Source organism: Serinus canaria, chromosome 22 (assembly GCF_022539315.1).
Source record: "Serinus canaria isolate serCan28SL12 chromosome 22, serCan2020, whole genome shotgun sequence".
Classification (NCBI taxonomy): domain Eukaryota; kingdom Metazoa; phylum Chordata; class Aves; order Passeriformes; family Fringillidae; genus Serinus; species Serinus canaria.
The window spans coordinates 2,129,659-2,148,155 of record NC_066335.1 but is presented as its reverse complement, the minus strand read 5'-3'; the positions used below and the strand labels follow the sequence as shown (position 1 = coordinate 2,148,155).

Below are 18,497 nucleotides of genomic sequence, written 5' to 3'. Positions count from 1 at the left end.
GGTGCCCGGGGAGGCGGCGGCGGCCCCGGGAGCGCGGGGGGGAGCGGGACCGGGGGGGGGAACCGCAAAGCACCCCGGGGCCCTGACGGCCTCCTCCTCCTCCCATCCCCGCCGCAGTGTGAGGCCAGCACTGCCATGAGGGCTCCGAGTCCCTCCGCGGTCCCTGGTGGTGCTTTACAGGAACCGCCGGGGATGGCGGTGAGGACCAGCCCGTCCGTCAGGTTTCCCCAGGCCGCGAGGTGCTTAGCAGGAAGCTGGCAGCAGGGATGGAAGCTGGCAGCAGGGATGGAAGCAGGCCGGATGCCCGGAGGACGATGAGGATGAGCAGAGAGGCACAAGGAGGGGACGAGGCCCTTCTCAAACTGCTCCTTCAGAACAAAGAGACAGTGCTCAGAACGCTGGGTTCAAGTTGTCTTTATTTTAGTGTTCCATAAAACCAGAAGGTGTTTAAAAACAAACAGTACCTGGGCTAAAAGCAGAGAGTACAAACAGGGAACATGCATTAGATCCTTCAATAATAAACAACAGATTTGATTCTTAAGGCCCTTGAGGATGTGAAATGCCAGTCCCCCCACACCAAAGGAAGGCTTTAATGAGTGTTGCCAATAAAAATGAGGTATGAGGGCTGGGTGGGGCTTTTGGGGCTGAGGGGGTCGAGGACTGGGACCCCCCCTGTGCCCCCCAGGGACAGCAGAGCCCCAGGCTCAGCTCGGGCTCCAGCCAACACCCAGGGCTGGAACTGGCACAGAAAGGCTGCCAGGGGAGGCTCTCCCAAGTGTTAAGGCTTCATCTCTGCTAAGAGCATAATATTATTAATTTTATCAATAATAATATTATTTATTGCTTTGGTTCTGTGCAGGTCACTCCTCCCAGCAGAGAGAAAGTCTAAAATACAAGTTTATCAATGAGGTACAGGATCCTCTGTCCAGAGATCCAAGGAAGCACGAGGAGGAAACAAATCAATCCTTCATCTTCCTCACTCGAGAAGGCACAGGAGGCAGCAGCTGCAGCAAGGCCAAGCAGCACCACCAGAATGAAACCACCACCAAGGCCACCAGAAAGGAGAGAACACCCTCACTGCTCAAATAACACCAAAATGAGATAAAAGGACCTGAAGTCTTGCAAGACTCTCAGCTCCTAAGGCTTGTTTGAGGTCAGGCTGCCCACGAGGGACAGCTCTGCCAGTAAAGCTCCAGACTTTGGTAGCAGGAATAAAAATGTCATTTAGAGCATTTCTTTGATTTTTCTAATATATGTTTACGTCTCTGTGCAAAGCTATCAAACTGCTCCTCGCTACAAAATACAGCATTTGAGACCTCCAGTGGTTTGTGACGTTGTAAGCAGACTGCTCACAGGGTGAGAGCTGCTCCAGCCCCCCAATAAAGTGCTTTCCTGTAGAAAAATGGAGTTAGAAACTCACCCCTGGGCCAGGAGTGACCCAATAACCCAACAATTTCCAAAGGCAGGAGTGTTTATTTCCATAGAATTAAGGCTGGAAAGCTTTCAGCTTTGGTCCTCATGAAGCTTTGGTCCTTTGCAGGGCTCTGTTGGTTCTCCAGCTTCCCTCTAAGCCTTTCATGGGCTCTCCCTAGCCTGGTAAATCCAGGGGTCCCAAAAGGCATCTGATGGGTTTGATCTGTGCCAAGGGCTCAGCAAACAAAGCCCGGCTCAGTTTGCAGTGGGAGGAGCTGTGGTGGCTGCTCCCCAGCCAGGAGCTGTTCCTGCAGCCTGAGGGGATGGGGAGAACACCCCTGAGACCCCCAGGGGCTCTGGGCTGTCCAGCACACCCAGCTCCCTCAGCCACACAAGGTTTTCTTCCCACTGGGAGCAGGCAGGAGCCCAGCCCCTGTCTGGAATGACAGCAAAAAGCACTGCAAGGCTGATCACCTTGGAAGGGCCTTCAAGGTGAGCTCTGAACAAGCTCCAGAGCAGAAATTGAAGACACTAAGAGAACAATTTCTGATTTTAAAATGTACCTTTGGAAGGGCCTTCAAGGTGAGCCCCAGCTCCAAACCCCAAAGGATTTCTGTGTCCCTCAAAAGGGAAAAGGTCACAGAGTTCCCACAGGGCACAAGGGGCAGAGCCAGGGCAGAGCCAGGGCAGCCCCTGCCTGCCCTGAACAACCTCCAGAGCAGAAATTGAAGACACTAAGAGAACAATTTCTGATTTAAAACGTACCTTTGGCCTAAATTCCTTGATGCCATTCCTATGGCAGAAACGTACCGTGAACCTCAATGTCTCCTACTCCAAAAAACCTGAAAAGCTTCCCTTGAAGGACTCTTGGGAATGTCCATTTGATGAGATGAACTGAGATTTGGTCAGCTTACAGTCAACTTTCAGGGTATTAATTCCTTTAAATTACAGCCCAGGTCTGAAGCTGGGCCATCTCTGGACTTTCTCCAGTGTAGTTAATTATTATTTCAAAAACAATCAAATCCTCAAGCTCTACTGTACAAGGATTTATATTGCACTACAACTTCAGATGTGGAAAGAAAAGTAACTGATCTCTAACAGCTGCTACAAAATAAAACCATTTAAAAAAGAAATCTTCCTAAAGGATCATCAGTGCCTTGCTGGGAAGCAAAACACATCAAAAACCCTCCTCCTTCCCATCACAGCCTTGTGCCTGACCTTCCCAAATAATGGGAATAAACCAAAAAATAAATAACAGTGAGTTCATTACAACACTTGATGGAACTATTGATCATTCCGAGGGTTGCTCAAGGCAGAAACAGGAAAAGGTTTCTCATTCTCTCATTTTCTGTGAGCAGCACAAGCAGCACCACCAGCTCCTCACCCTCCCCTGGGGGGATTCAGTCCTTGCCCACCAGACCCTTCACATCTTCCCAGCTTTTTTGTTGCCAGATATGGAGACTCTGAGGATGTTTGGGGTTTCCTCCATGACTCTGACGAGCAGGTTGTCGATGTAATCCTCGAGCTCTCGCACCTGGAGGTCCTTCCTGGTAATGGTATCCTTCTGTTTCAGCACCAGCTGGATCAGCTCATCGTGTGTCAGCTGAGCATAGGCATAGGCAGGGTCTGAGGGATCGTATTTCTTGGGAGGGAGGGAGGGAAGGCAGGGTCAGAGCAGGCAGAGCACATTCCAAACCAGACACACAACACACAGAGCAGCACGGTGACAGCTGCTGCCAAACAAACCTGGTACAGCTTAAACCAGCTGCTTAAATGCACACTGGGAGAGCCAAATTCAGGTTAGCAAGAAACACCCACCCAGGCCTTTGCTGTTTCTTCCTATTCCTTTGAAAAATCTGGTTTTAACCCTCAAGCAGCATGAGAGGTACTGGGCAGCTTCTGCTGACTCCTCCAGCTCCCAGAACACTGCCCAGGCAGGGAGTGTGAGCACAGCAGGCTCCAGTGGGGCATCACACACAACTGAGGTGCAATCAGAACACCACAGCACTCACTGTAAGTTTTGAACCCCTTGTCAGTCTGAATCACCCTGAACTCCCATCCTCTCCCCTCTCACCAGGAGGAGGCACTGCTGTTATTTCAGTTCTAACTTCCCTATTTCCCCAAAAAACCCTGACAGACCATAAGGGGAGCCATGATTTTCCCTGCTGAGCCAGGGACGCTCCCAGCCTTTCAGATCAGCCTGCCAGGGAAGCTGTGCCTCAAGCCTGGAGGTCTCTTTTGAGACCAGGATTATGCTGAAAGCTCCTCTCAATCCCACTGCAGACCCAACTGCACAACTGTGCTCCAAGGAAGTGGCTGTGCTGAGAATCTCCCCCAGAAAACACAAGCCTGAGCTCTATTAATAGGTCAGTCTGCAAGAAAATAAGCATTTAAGGACTGCTCCCACTCTTGGGGGCTGACCAAAAGGATGTTAATGTTCTAGCTATCTGGAATACACAAACTCTTCAAATAAAATCAAAGCTTGGGCAGTGAAAGTGCCACTTCCCTCCATACCTTCACACTCATTTCCAGCAGCTTTTCATTCATGGTGCTGATGACATTCAGGTTCTTGCTCTGAGGCTTGTTTGCCATGGCATTCATTGGCTTCACAGGATGGAGTCTGCAACAGGCAAAAAAAGGGTCCTGTTGTTCAGGCAGGAGAGGTAACAGCAGCATGACACAGATCTTTAGACTGAGAATAAATACAGCAAGAAATTGGGGATGATTCCCTCCCTGCTCTATCTCCTGAAAGAAAAGAGATTCAGCTTCAGGAAGACAAGGTATTTCTAAGCCACAGGGGGTTTGTAAGTATTTTCCAGTTCTCTACTATCTTTACTGACTTAAGGTATTGGAAATAAAGCAGCAGCAGGAAGGGAAATACATCCTGTGTGTGTCATGGAAGAAAAGCCAGGTCAGGCTACACGAGGAGACAGAACACAGGGCAGCTACTCTGATCCCTCAGAAACTGGTATTTCAGGCTGACTTTCCTAATCAGAACATATTTGTGATCTTACAACACACCAAATACTTCTGCTGTCCTGAGACAAGTGTTAGGCCTTGTCCAAGCTGAACTGACACCACCAGCTGTGAGGAAGTGCTGTCATTATTTCCCTGCACAGGACTTACAGCACCAATTTTAACACAGGAACAAAATTTTCCTTCTATTCCCAGAGGTGTCCTAGACCCCAGGCAGAGCTCTGCAGGTGAAGTCTCAAGGGCTGACAGGTGAGTGGCACCACTCCCAAAGAGCAGGAGCTGCAGCAGTGGTGCTGATCCCTGAGGAGCCCACTCAAGCAGGAAATGAAGCACCACATTTATCAGGTGACCCTCCTCCCTGTCTGACAAACAGCTCAGCCCAGGCCCTTTTGCCAGTGGGATGGAATGACTCCATTCCCCCTGCACTTTCCCTAAGCTCCCCTAAGAGCTGGGAGGAGCAGCTGCTCCCCTGGGCACCCTGAGGAGCTGCACAGACCCTCCTGGAGCCAGCAGCAACCCCACACCTGGTGACAGCAGCCAAGCCCTGACAAACCCAGCCCCCAGAAGAAGTCAGGGCTGTCCTGGCCCGATGCAGCAGCCTCAGGGACAGATCTGCACCCAGAGGGCAAAGCAAAGCTCACACCTGCACGGAGGTACCTGCTGTGATCCCCACATGTCTCACCTGTGCTGGGGAGACACGGTTTCAGCACCCCGTGGGGTGTGGTTAGGGAACGTTTCAGAGGGTGAAACCCGTGCCTGGAGAAGTTTCTTCTTGCCCGAATTTCCTGCTTTATCTGCGAAGCCCTCGGCTCTTGGCTTTTTCGGAGACTCTGCTCTATGACTCGGGGTGTCAGAGAGAAGGGAGTGAGAGGAAGAGTGGGGCTGGCAAGGACTTGACAGGGAGGAAGAGAAAGCAGAAGGCTCAGAGAAGTCACACTCTGCATGTTCCTCAGCACCTGCACTCCTTTCCAGCTCTTCTTTCTCAAAATGACTGTCACACTCCCTGGAATGAGATGTCACACCTAAGCCTGAGTCAGCTCCGAGGACACAGACCCTGGGAACACTCACAGCAGGCAGCACAGCCAAAGTCCCTGGCTCACAAGCACCAGGCATGGCTTCTGCTCCTCCTCCCAGAGCAGCTGGGATCACCGGGGCTGCAGCAGAGCTAGCAGAGAGCTCTCTCTGTTCTCCATGCAAAGGTGTCAAACCTTGGGGCTGCTCTCCATTCCCTAGAACACCTCTGTCACCTGCAGTGGCCCCACAGCTGTCCTGGCAGTCCCCCAGCAGCTCGTCATCGGAGCCTCCCTCCGGGATCACGGGCAGCGCTGAGCCGCAGTCCCCGGGAACAGGAACGGCAGGCCTGACGTTTGCCAGACTGACAGACAAATCATCAGCACCTTCCTTTTCTAAAGGCCTGCCACTGCTCTTACCTCTGGGTGCCACTGCAGGGGTGACAGCCCCCAAGGAGCCCCCTTGAGGGAGGCACCCACGAGCAGCCGAGGCCTCAGGGAACGGGAGTCCTGGGGTGGATTTTGCAGCATCCCCTGAAGCAGGAACATCACCCCTCGGCTCAGCCTGGGGAGTCACTGGGGATTTCCTCAGCAGCACAGCCACTCGTGGGGCTGGCTTTGGGGGCACAAGGACCTCAGTGCCAGCCCTCCCTGGATCCCCTTCCCCAGGGGACACCGTGCAGGCTCTCGGTGTTGGCTGCACTTGAGAAAGTGGCTCATTTCCAGCAGGTGGAGGTGCCTGGGGCTCTAACGTGGGCACACATTCTGCCCACTGCTTCCCACCACAGGTCTGCTCCTCCCTGAGCTCGCTCTTGGGGGATTGTGCCTGGTCAGCCTCTGGGAGGAGGCTGTCACTGCACTCGGAGAGAGACACAAAACCTTTGTCACCCCTCGTGCAGGGCTCAGTGCTCACACCACTGACCTCCACAGCTGTTCCATCACTGCTCCAGGTGGGATGTGTGCTGTCCCCAGAGAGCTCTGTTGATGGGTCACCCCCTGCTCCCAGCTCACCCTCAAACCCTGCTTGCTCTCCTGCTGCCCCTGAACTCATCTGTAACCTCCCACTGGAATCCAGGGGCTGCTCTCCACCTTCCTGCCCATCCAAACCCACATCACCTGATGGAACACCCTGCCATTCCCCAAGGACAAAGGAGACAGATTTCCCACGGCCTGCCTTGCTGCTTTCCAAAGAACCCTCAGGCTGAAGCTGGGCAGAATCCCAGTGTGGCTCTGAAGCCAGCCCAGGGGGGTCAGACAAGGCGCCCAGAGGGTGTGGCACAGCTGTGACATCACTGGTTAAAGCCACATCTGCAGAGCCCCCTGAAGCACCACGAGCAGGGTGTCCTGCAGAGGAACAGTCCTCCCCACCAGGAAGGCAGGAAGGGGAAGAACCAGCCTGGAAATGTGGCACTGCCTGTGCCCCACGCTTGGACACGAAGGGATTGTTGTCCTTGAAAGGAGAGTCAGAGGGGACAGAAGGTGTGCCTGAGACAGAGAGACCCCAGGAAGCCTCAGAGCCCTCAGGACCCTGCCCCCAGTCAGCAGCAAAAGGATTATTGCCCCTGGCAGAGACCCGCACAGGAAGAGGCACTTTGGGACCAGAGGCTGCAGGATGATGGGATGAGGGGAAATGGGCGATGCTGTTGGGATCCAGGGCTCTGGATGCCCTATCCCACTCAGGAGTAAAAGGGTTCTTGTCATTCCAGAGGTCTGAAGCAAAAGCAGGAGAAGTGAGAGAGGCAGGAGAACTAGTGTTGTTTTCAGAGTCTGGCACTTGGACTGCCTGCCCCACTTCAGAAATAAAAGGATTATTGGCACTGCTGATACGGTGCACAGAGAGAAAAGCAGGGAGGGGGTCAGGTGCAAGAGTAGGAAGTGTGGCTTTGAGTTCCTCCTCTGGAGACAGGCCCAGTCTGCAAAAAGGGACAAAAAACTCGCATGTCACTTGCAGATGCAACACGAGGCAGGAACAGACAAGCTTTAGCACCAGCCTCCATCAGCTCTGCCACTGGAGATGAGCTAGAGCTTACAGAGACCTCAGAGAGAGGTCCCCTTGTCTGTGAGACTTTACATCCTTTACCAAGCACTGGGCTTATGTCAGAACTCTCCTGCTGCAGAGCCTGGTTTTGCTGCTTTAAGCACCATCTCTTTGCACCCCAAGCAGGTTTATTAGTATGTAGAACAGGGCACAGGCAAGAAACTCAAACTTGAGAAGCACTGAAAATGAGGAGTTAGGGACACACGCAAAACACAGCCTTATTAGTAGGGCACACCTACAAATATATATATTATAAACCCCATACACAATTTAAATATTTGTATGAAGGATAAAGGAGCAGAATTTCCGAAAAAGCCTTGTGTACCAATCCACACAAATCCCTCTGTGTTGCTGTGAATGATGCCAAAAGCAGAAGGGCTCCAAGGCCACCCTTTGGAAGACCACAGCCAAGTAGGGAAGAGGAAAGCAGAGACGTTAGAACGGGCATTTCAGACCCTGGGGAGGCTGCAGCCACACAGCTCAGACAGAGTTAGTTTGTGCAAGAGATCCAGCAAGAAAATTCACCCCTTCAGCACCTGCACAGGTGCCTCCTGTGCTAGAGAACCACTATTTCAGCATCACTTACTAGGAGCACCTCTACATCCATCTTTTATTCACACTGAGGAAGAACTTGGGAGTTGTTCTTTGCTATCAAAGCTCCCAACGCCAGCGTAAAACCCTCAGGCACCCGCAGAGCAGCACCTGAGCTCAGGTGTGGCAGACACAGCCCGCTGCCACCTGCCACCAGCACTGCCCACCCCCACTCCTGCAGCAGCTGGGACTCACCTGGGTTTCACAGCTTTGGTCTTGGCTGGTGCAGCTTTCTCAGGTTTCTGTTCCTCCTCATAAGGGCTGAGCACCTGCTTGGTTGTGATGGGCTCCTCCACATGGTGAGCATCTCCTGATGGGCTCCCTCTGCCCAGATCTGCTGGGGCTTCAGGGCATTTGGCCTCCTCTTCACTCTTCTCTTCCAGAATTGTATTTTCCTCACTCTGCAGGATCCTGTCGGGAATAATCTCAGCATCACTGGGCTTCACCATTTCCTTCTTCCCAGTGACCAGGGAGAGCAAGGCAGACTTTTTGTGGTCTGGTTTTTTGATCTCTCTAACAGGCTCAATGCTTGGTGGAACGCTGGTGTCCATGTGCTCCTCACTGCTCAGCAGTTTGTATGATGGCAAAGTCATGGATTTGAAGGTCTCCAAGGATGTGGACCCAGAGAATGCCTGCCCAGGAGAGGTTCTCCCCATCTCTTCAGGTGATTTAGTGGACCTGGAGGACAGGTTCTCCTCTGAAGCAAAGAGCTGCTTCCTCCTGAGGTTGTGAGGAGAGGGGGAGGAGGTTGGAGTCTTGTCCTTCATCGTGGTCTCTTCCATATAAACATGACTGCCATTGATGCACAGACTGGACTTGGACATGGGATCACTTTTGGATTTAAGGCCACTGAACAAAGAGAGCCCATCCTTTTTGGTGTGGTTAGTGGTTCCCTGGGTTAGCTGCCTACTGTCCAAAAAGGCTGGTTTACGAGATTTAAACAGAGGAGAAGGAGCTGGCTTCTGTTCTGGCACATTTTCAAAGGATCCTGGGGAAAAAAAAAAACAGGGAGAAATTGAAGGTGAAAGAATAACCTTTTCTCTAACACAACTGCCAGCCTCGGTGCCAGCAGGGACTTTCTGTGGATTTGTTCAGAAAGGAGAATTTAACCAGTGCTGTGACAAGTGCAAAGAACCCTTTGGGGGAAGGTTTTGTGCCAACACTCACGTTCTGAGGCAGGAGAGGTCTCAGACTCCTCCTCATCCCACTGCGCCTGGAAGTCGCTGGGCCTCAGCCGAACCCTCTGGGTCAGGGGCTGCTGAGTGGGCAGCACTGACATGGACTGGGACAGGGATGTCTTCTGCAGGCCAGGCTTGGAGAACAGTGCTTTGAACTTGGATTTCTTCTTCTCCTTCTCCACTGCCTCATCCTCGCTGTCAGCAGGGGAGTGGGAGGTGCTGGGGACGATGGCCGACGCCGTGTCCGAGAGGCCACTGCTCCTCTTGCCCTTGAGCTTGTCTTTGAGCTTCCCAAAGGGAGAGCGGGGCTTGTCCTTCATGGACAGATCAAACATGCTGGCTGTCATGTTGCTCCTCATGAACTGGATATCCACCTCAATCTCCCCTCTCTCCTTTTCCTTCTTCCCTGGTTTGGAGCGAAGCTTGTACCACCTGCAGCAACAAGGAGGTTTCTTTAACCACCAGTAATTGAGAACACAAAGTTCTTATGGCTGAAAAATCAAATCAGCCCACAGTGAAGGAAAAGAAAGCTTTTAATCTTATGGTGATGTCACCTTCACAGCTCCAGGTGCCAAAGAAAACACTCCTTATCATAAACAAAGTTATTAATAAGCTTTGGTTTAAAACCAGATCAGGAAGGGTTAAAAAAAGGGAGAAAAAACAGAGGCACAACATGGAATTCCTGTATTTCAGCTCAGCCACTCTCCTCTGCCCTTTCATCTCTCCTCCTGACACTGGCAGGGGCCACAGCTTTGAAGTGGAGCGAGAGCAGCAGCTCAGAGCTGCACACGCGTCCCACGCCCTCATACCTTTCATTCCAGCTCCTTAATGCCTCCTAAGCCAAGGAACCCCTAATCAACAGCAGAGAGCCAACCCCAGCCTCCCAGACCTTGGGGATTTCCACTCCCCTCTCCAGGCTCGTGACTGGCACGCACCAGGAAGGGCATTGCTCAGGCAGAGCCTTCTCCCTCCCCAAACAGCTCCCCAAGGTTGAGCTCTAGGTGGGCAGTGCCCAGGGCATCCCAAACCACAATCCCACCACCCACACGCCCTCAACCACCCCTCGGTGACACTCAAACCACATCTGAGCCAGCACAGGGAATGATCAGCACTGCACACCAGTATGGTTTTGTTTGTTGATGGAACCACAGCATTCCCAACCCCACAGAACCCATAGGAAAGGCTGCCTGGAAACTGCTTGGTTTTTCTTCCTCCTCACCAGCTGGAATGGGAGAATAAAGGTAGCAAACAGAGCATGTAAATGTGCCCTGCCATCCAATTTGCACTTTAAACTCCAAAGGTATACTGGAAGCAACAAAAAGAACAGGAAAAGGTGATTTGCCCCAGAGAAAATTCAAAACTAATGGGGATAACTGAAGGAGATGGATTCAGGAATCTGTTACAGACACTTCAGAGGGAAATGTGGAAGAAATTTTTCCCTCTGAGGGTGGTGAGGCCCTGGTCCTGGAGAAACTGTGTCTGTCCTGTCTCTCAAAATGTTCAAGGCCAGGTTTGGAGCAATGGTGTAGTGGAAGCTGACCCTACCCAGGGCAGGGGGTGAAACAAGATGGGCTTTAAGGTCCATTCTGGGATTCTGTGACTCTAAACGAACACTTGACTGACAGTCAGGCGCTCTGGCCTGGGCTTAGAAGACACCCAGGGAAGGGTTTTTATCAGGAGACAGAGGCTTTGCCCAGTCCCTGAAGCTGCAGCAGGCAGGGAATCACAACCCCTTTGCCTTTAACACGAGCCAGCACTGGGCACTTTTGTTCTAAAGCCATGATTTCTAGGAGCATCCTGTGCTTGCAGGGCTTCGGTGCCACAATCGATCCCGTGTGTCCCAGGCAAACACTGTGCTCAGCAAAGGCAGCTCAGCCCTGCCTGAAAGCAGCACCCCTGGGGGTGGCTGGAAGGAAATCACAGACTGACAACCCCCAAACCACAAAAAAATCTCATTAGTGGTATTTATGGTGTTAGCCAGCACCTGTCAATCAACATTATCTATTTTCCAAATAAAACTACTCCTTTATGGCTACACATCACCATGGCTGCAAGAACAAAACAGGTTTCAAAAAGGAAACCGAGGGCTGCAAACAACTGAAAACACGAGAAATTTCCCCAGGAATACCAAAGCTGTGTTTTCTGTTTCTTTCTCCCCCTCAATTTTCCTTTGCCCAGACACAAAGGAATGCCTGGGAGCCCGAGGCACCGGCCTTGAGCTCTGCTGACCAAGGGGCTCCGCAGTGTAAACACAGCCCAGGCTGACACAGCCTTAATGAACCCACGGCCTAATTAAGCCCTGACAAGCGGGACAGCTCCGGCGGTGCTCAGGTGAGACAGGGGAGGAAGGTGACTCACCAGCACATTACAAGGCTGCTGACTCCCAGTAAAACCCTCCCGGGCACCACCCCTGGGTTTCACCGTGCCCGTGTTTGTGTTCAAAGCAGCGAGTGTGTGACACAGAGCTGGAGCTGGGCAGGAGCGGCCCCAGCTCGGAGTCAGCCCGTGGAAGGTGGAATTATCCACCCTGACACGCTTCAAGTGTTTGTTAGCAGAAATAAATTAGAGCTCGGTCCCTGCTGGAAGGAGACAGCACTCTGAGGACATCAGGTTTCAGGGGTCAGGCTGGCTGTTTACTCCGTAGTGTCAGCACTCACACGGAAATGTTTGAAAATCAAACCCAAGGACCTGGCAGGACTGGCTGGAAAAGCTGTCTCTGGACCCCCAGCCTCTTCCAAGAGAAGGTACTCCCCAGCTGTGGGGGCTCACAGGGGTCACCTGCTCCAAGGGGTCACCTTGTGGGCACTTTTGGGGCATCAGGGGTCCCTGTGGGGAACAAGAGTCGCCCACCAGAACCCCCCACCGCCCTGGGGCACAGGGTGACCCCCAGGCTGCGGGACACAGAGACTGCCATGAGGGGCACAGGGGTCTCCCCCATGCCTGAGCAGCACAGAGGTTTCCATTAGGAACAGGGACATCCATCCCACGGGGAGCTGGGGCTCCTCACAGCACTGCACTCCCTTCAGAGGCAGCCCTCAACATCCTCCCCGTCCCTGTGGGACACAGAAATCCCCTCATCGCCCTCTTAGACCTCCGTGGGGTGCACAGGTCCCCCCCAAACCTCTCTGCGACCCTGGTGGGCCTGAGAGACACCCCAAAACCTCCTTCCCATCCTCTGCAGGACCCGGAGGAGCCTCTCCATCCTTCTCCCCAGCTCCCATAGTACACAGAAACGCCCTCATCGGTCTCCCAGATCTCCGTGGGACGCAGAGGTTCCCCCAAAACCTCTCCATGGCCCCCGTGGGCCTGAGAGACATCCCAAAACCTCCTCCCCATCCTCTGCAGGACCCGGAGGAGCCTCTCCATCCTTCTCCCCAGCTCCCATAGTACACAGAAATGCCCTCATCGGTCTCCCAGACCTCCGTGGGACACACAGGTCCCCTCCAAACCTCTCCATGGCCTCCGTGGGACCCACAGGTTCCCTCCAAACCTCTCCATGGCCCTCGTGGGACCCACAGGTCCCCCCTCCAAACCTCTCCGTGGCCCTCGTGGGCCTGAGAGATCCCCCCGAAACCTCCTCCCCACCCTCACAGGACCTCTCCATCCTTCTCCGCAGCCCCCCCAGAACACAGCAGCCTTCGCACCCCTGCGGCTGAGGGTCTCCATCCCTCCCCCGGAGCCCCCCGGTCGCACCTGGTGTGCTGCCGCCCGCCGTCCTCCCTCAGCGCGGCCAGCTCCACCTCGGCACGGCCCAGGAACTTGTCGGCGCCGGCCAGGGCGCGGTGCAGCACGGTGAGGCGCAGCGCGGCGGGCCGCGCGGGCAGCTCGAACGTGGCCTCCTCCCGCCACAGCGGCTCGCCCCGGCACCGCTCGGCCACCGACGTGCGGAACTTGTCGCGGCCCAGCGCCATCACCGCGTACGCGTCGCTGCCGCCCGCCGCCGCCTTGGCGCGCAGCCCCCGCGCCCGCAGCACCGTCACCCGCACGTGGGTGGGCGACCAGCCCGGGGCCGTGCTCGCCATGGCTGCGAGCGAGCGCGCGAGCAGCGGCGCCGGGGACGGGCCGCGAATGCGGCGGGATGGGACGGGACGGGAGCGGCGGCGGCGGCCGGTGCGCCCCGCCCCTCTCGCGAGAGCACGGAGGGGGCAGGGCCTGAGGGGGCGGGGCCTCGGTGTACAGGTGTGTACAGGTGTGTACAGGTGTGTACAGGTGTGTACAGGTGTGTACAGGTGTATACAGGTGAGTGTGTACAGGTGAGTACAGGTATCTATGCATGGGTGTGTATAGGTAAGTGTGTACAGGTGTGTACAGGTGAGTGTGTACAGGTGAGTATGTACAGGTGTCTCTACATGGGTGTGTACAGGTAAGTGTGTACAGGTGAGTACAGGTGTGTACAGGTGAATGTGTGCAGGCGAATGAGTGCAGGTGAGTGTGTACAGGTGAGTACAGCTGTGTACAGGTGAGTGTGTACAGCTGTCTCTGCATGGGTGTGTACAGCTGAGTATAGGTGTGTGTGTGTGTGCAGGTGTGTACAGGTGTGAATGTACAGGTGAGTACAGGTGAGTGTGTACAGGTGTATGTGTACAGGTGTATGTGTACAGGTGTCCATGCATAGGTGAGTGTCTACAGGTGTGTACAGGTGTCTATGCATGGGTGAGTACAGGTGAGTGAGTACAGGTGTGTACAGGACCCTGCAGGGACACCCTGCATCATCCCAGGTCGGGTTCCTGTGCAGACCTGGATTTTTCCCTGGCGCAGGAGGTGGCACCGGGCAGCTCCGGCAGCTCAGCCTGCCCTCGGGCTGTGGGAGCACGGGCAGGGCTCGGGACAGCACCACGGCAAGCCCAGCCCGGCTTCTCCCTGCCAGCCACAGCCCCGGGAGGGGAATGGACCCCCCGAACCTCCGGGAACAGCACATGGAGCAGAGAACAGCATGTGGAACAGCACAGGGAACAGCACATGGAGCAGGGAACAGCACGTGGAACAGCACATGGAGCAGCACCCGCTGCTCAGGGCAGATGTGGAGGCACCACAGACATCCAGAGGTTTATTTCACACGGCAGGGGGACACAAACCAGGCAAAAACTGTGCAGTCACTGAACATCCTGCCACCAGCTTGTGCCCAGAGGTGCTGCGGGGCAGCGCAGCGTGGGCAGGGCACGCCTGCACTGATGTGAGATGAGAATCCACCTCCCGTCCCCTAGGGACATCTGTCCCAAACGAGAAGGTGGAACTGCCGAGAGACCCGACACGACCCCAGTTCCCTGCGTTTGGAAGGGCTCCGTGCTCGGAGCTCCCCTCGTTCCCCTGAGTTTTTCCTTTGCTGAAGGCATCGCTGCAGCTCCGGGATTGCACTCAGCCCTGGAATGCAGCAGCTGGGGCAGGGATGGAAATCCTGGGAAGGGCTCGAGCCTGCAGGACTTCTCTCCTTCTCAGCAGACTGTCCGAAACTGGCCAAGCCTGGGACAGCAGGGTCCTTTGTCCTTCAAGAAAGCAGAGCTGGCAGTCTCCACATCCCACCGCCAGCCGTGCCAGAACACCCCAGACGGGAGTTTGTCCCCTGTCCACACATCCCTGAGGCTGTGCTGCCCCTTGGTGAGCAGCTCCAGAGCTTTTCCCCAGCTCCAGGTCTCCAGCACCGACGGCACGAAGGAGCTGGTGCTGTCCCAAAGCCACCAGCATTCCCAAGGGAGATCCTCCTCCTCCTCCTGTCCGGGTCGCTGCAGGCACCGCAGGCTCCTGCCAGCAGCGTCACCCCTGGCGCTGCTTCTGCAACCCCGGCCCTGCAAGGAGAGGGTGGGAGGTGACACAGTGCCACCCACCAGGCTCAGCTGGGGACAGGGACCCGCAGCCACCACCCCAGCGGGCACAGAAGGGATCCGGGAGCGCAGTGCACAAGATGTGCAGCTGCAGCGAGCCAGGCACCAGCACAAGGAGGGTTAAAGCGGCTGTGGCCGGGCTGATCCGGACTCACGTGCCCGAAGCCGGGCAGCAGCCTGGGGCTGGCCACGGGCTGTGCTCCCCGGGGAGGGCGGCGGCCAAGGCGGGCAGAGGAGAGGCCGGAGCGGTGATGACCCGGCCGGGGGAAGCGCTCTCCTCCCAGCTCTTGGCTGCTCCCAGTCAGTCGGACGGACCCGCGGGCGTCTCTCCGCCAGCAAACCTGAAATGGGGGAGCGCAGGGGTGAGAGCCCAGACCCTCCCACCATCCAGCACTCCGTGTCCCCAGCATGGGTGAATCCTGCCCAGGGAACACCTCCAGCACCTCTACCTGCACATTTCTGGCAGGAAACCTCTCCTGCCCTTAGGCATCAGGAGAGAAACACGGTTACAATCCACAGTAACCAGAAGAACTCCAATTTTGTCATACTAATAAAAAAAAACTCAGCGTGGAAAAACCCCACCCTGCATTTGGAGGTGCAAATCCGTGTCAGGGTGCCGAGAGGGCAGAACCACAGCATGGCTGTCTCCACCACCCCTGCCAGTCCTCCAGCAGCCCCTGCCAGCCCCTTCCAGTCCCTCAGCAGCCCTGCCAGCCCCTGCCAGTCCCTGCCAGCCCCTGCCAGCCCCTCGCTCTGTGCGGGCTGCCGGCTCCGGGAGCGCATATCCAGTCATGGGACGGAGCGGGATGAAATTAATTCCCTTCCCAGATTTACACCGCTGGAGGGCAAAGCAACCTGCAGAAACCAGAGTGGTGACGGCAGCCGCAGTGCCTCGCTGCGGAGGGGGTCCCCACGTTTTCCTTCTTTAGCAGCTCAAGGTGGGATCGGGAGGAGGGGAAATGCCAGGCTTGGGGGCTCAGCTGGATGGCTTCCCTGTTCAACACCCATGTTTCCTTTACTCAGGAACAGCACACCAGGTCCCGGCGGGCTGGAGTGGGACTGGTTGGGACCCCAGTTTTGCAGCCCAGTGGAGGGGCCAGAGTTTTAGGGGAACATCAGGGAGCAGGGCAATGGTGCCCAGTCCCGCCTCCCGGAGCCTCTCCCATGTACCCCGGGGTCTGCCTGCTCCCCCAGCTCTGCACTGACGGAGCACAGTCCCAGTACAGACATCCCCCCCAGTCATACCCCAAAGGGCTGCACCGGACCCCCCGAGCCCCTCCCGAGCAAACGCCTGCAGGTACCTACTCATGGAGCTGCGAACTCAGCGAGGTCTGCGCGCCCTGCAGCCGCGACTCGCCCGGGGGGCGCTGCCGGTGGCCACTGCCCGAGGGCAGAGGAGTCTCCTCTGTTCTGCTGCCGCTGCCCCGAGCCTCGCCATCCTCTCCGGGGCGCCCAGGGGCCGCTTTGCTGTCCCCTGCGGGGACCCCCCGAGGGCTGAAGGCACAGGGGCAGCGCTGCAGGTCCTGTGAGACGGCGTGGAGCCGGCGGTCGGCGCGGCGCGGGCAGCACAGCAGCTTGCGAAAAGCGCTCCTGAAGTCGGGGCTGCGGCAGTAGATGATGGGGTTGAAGGCCGAGTTGATGTAGCCCAGCCAGTTGAGGAAGAGAAACAGCTGGTCCGGCACCAGCGAGCGGCAGAAGACCTTGATGATGTTGGCCACAAAGAAGGGCAGCCAGCAGAGCGTGAAGACGCCCATGATGATGCCCAGGGTTTTGAGCGCCTTGTGCTCCTTGATGGCCAGCAGGCGGGAGGGCCGCCTGCGCCGGCTGCTCCTGCCCGTGGGGCTGGGCGGCTCCTGCACGAACCTCACCTTGTCCTTGCCGATGAGCCGGACGTGCCGCGAGGCCACTGCAAAGACTCGCACGTACACGAAGATCATGACGAGCAGGGGCACGTAGAAGGAGATGGTGGAGGAGACGATGGCGTAGGTCACGTTGGTGACGAAGTCGCAGCAGCGCGGGTCGTCGTAGCAGCGCGCCGCTCGCTCGTCCGCTCCGTCTCGCCACCAGTGGTTCATGATGGGCAGGAAGGAGATGAAGGCAGAGATGGCCCACACCAGGCACACCACGGCCCGGGCCCGGCCCTTGGTCACTAGCGCCTCGTACTGCAGCGGGGAGGTGATGGCAAGGTAGCGATCCACGGCGATGGCGCACAGCGTTTCGATGCTGGCCGTGACACACAGCACGTCCAGCGAGGTCCACAGCTCGCACACCGTCGTGCCGTAGGGCCAGTGGCCGCTCAGCAGGATGGTGGCCCCCGGCGGCACCACCAGCAAGCCCATGATGAGGTCGGCGCACGCCAGCGAGGTGATGAAGACGTTGGTCATGGTCTGCAGCCTCGGCGTTTTGGCGATGGCCACGATCACCAGCAAGTTACCGGCCACGGTGACCAGGACGGTGAGGCTGATGGCGGTGCCCAGCACCCACTGGCGGCCCAGGCTGCCGGCCCCGCTGCAGTTGCCGGAGCCCCCCCAGGCGCTGCCGTTGCCCGCGGGGAGGGGACTCATCTCGGCCGGGCTGGGGGCACCGGCCCCGCGCCCCGCCGTGCGCTCCCCGCCGCGCTCCCGGCGCAGCCCTCGGGCCGGACCGGCGGGGCCGGGTCCCCTCCGCGCCGGAGGAGGAGCCTTTAAAGGCGCGGGGCGGCCCCGGGCTGCTCGCTCCGGAGGGCGAGGGAAGGGGAGCGAGCGGCGGCGCCTCCTCCCCTCCGGACGCGCTGCCCCGGCCCGCCCCGCTCCCCCCGGCATCCCCGCCGACGCCTCAGTCCCTCGCCGTGCTCTCCCGCCCTTCTCCGTGCTTTCCATCCCCTCTCTGTGCCCTCCAGCCCCTCTCTGAGTCCCCAGTCCCACACGTCTGTCCCTGTTCTGCACCCTGCCGTGCACACCGTCCCCTCTCTGAGCCCTCAGCCCTCTGTGCTGCCCTTACCGTGCCCAGCCCCGCGTGCCCCTCTCCATGCACCCCTCGCTGTGCTCAGATTCTCCCTGGGCAGGACAAACTGTCCTGGGTGGGGACAGTGACACCCCTGTCGTCCCCCGACATCAGCTCAGGGCTGTCAAAGGGACAGCCAGCTTCCACCCAGGTGACACCCAGGGCCACAGTCACCACTTCACTTCCATAGTTATTGCCTGAGCCTCCTTCCCAGTGGATGGACGAGACCTTTCTTGCTCCCTTCCTGAATTTGGGTGGGTGCTGGTGTTTGGAGACCCCCACCCACACTTCCTGTCCTACCCACTTGGCACTGGAGAACCACCAAAACTTCAGGGAGGCTCCACAGCCCCATCCCAGTTCCCAGGGCCCTTGGGAAGACTCCAGAGTGGATCATCTTTCCCTATCAGTTATTTATACAAATACTGCAACTTCTAAGACAGACGGTCTCCAAATGCAGCAGTTTGAAGTTTCAGCCAAATGGGGGAATGTT

The 18,497-nt window shown here is 56.7% G+C and overlaps 2 protein-coding genes across 3 annotated transcripts; both read right to left on the bottom strand.

Moving 5' to 3' along the window:
- Positions 1 to 398: 398 nt before the first annotated feature.
- Positions 399 to 13,228, bottom strand: RAB11FIP1 (RAB11 family interacting protein 1). 2 transcript variants are annotated; one of them, XR_007779361.1, is made up of 7 exons: positions 12,900 to 13,228; positions 9,196 to 9,638; positions 8,224 to 9,016; positions 5,072 to 7,312; positions 3,928 to 4,033; positions 2,125 to 3,055; positions 399 to 1,921 (listed from the first exon to the last, which is right to left on the bottom strand). XR_007779361.1 is itself a non-coding variant. In XM_050983017.1 (6 exons), the coding sequence occupies exons 1-6, from the start codon at positions 13,226 to 13,228 to the stop codon at positions 2,837 to 2,839; spliced, it is 4,131 nt and encodes a 1,376-aa protein (XP_050838974.1). In that variant the 3' UTR covers positions 399 to 2,836. The 2 variants fall into 2 exon arrangements, 1 of the variants encoding a protein (XP_050838974.1); XM_050983017.1 differs by having other exon boundaries at positions 399 to 3,055.
- A 932-nt stretch (positions 13,229 to 14,160) lies between these two features.
- On the bottom strand, positions 14,161 to 17,589 carry ADRB3 (adrenoceptor beta 3). The gene is made up of 2 exons (XM_050982946.1): positions 16,331 to 17,589; positions 14,161 to 15,366 (listed from the first exon to the last, which is right to left on the bottom strand). The coding sequence occupies exons 1-2, from the start codon at positions 17,587 to 17,589 to the stop codon at positions 15,327 to 15,329; spliced, it is 1,299 nt and encodes a 432-aa protein (XP_050838903.1). The 3' UTR covers positions 14,161 to 15,326.
- Positions 17,590 to 18,497: the final 908 nt, after the last annotated feature.

Excerpts from the sequence above, each read along its gene's own strand:
- RAB11FIP1 (XM_050983017.1), bottom strand. The coding sequence starts at position 13,228 with ATGGCGAGCACGGCCCCGGGCTGGTCGCCCACCCACGTGCGGGTGACG. Across the intron at positions 9,639-12,899 it reads GGCGGGCGGCAGCACACCAG|GTGGTACAAGCTTCGCTCCA; the intron begins GTGCGACCGGGG and ends TTGTTGCTGCAG. Across the intron at positions 3,056-3,927 it reads TGCTGGAAATGAGTGTGAAG|AAATACGATCCCTCAGACCC; the intron begins GTATGGAGGGAA and ends CTCCCTCCCAAG.
- ADRB3 (XM_050982946.1), bottom strand. The coding sequence starts at position 17,589 with ATGAGTCCCCTCCCCGCGGGCAACGGCAGCGCCTGGGGGGGCTCCGGC. Across the intron at positions 15,367-16,330 it reads CTGAGTTCGCAGCTCCATGA|GTTTGCTGGCGGAGAGACGC; the intron begins GTAGGTACCTGC and ends CCCCCATTTCAG.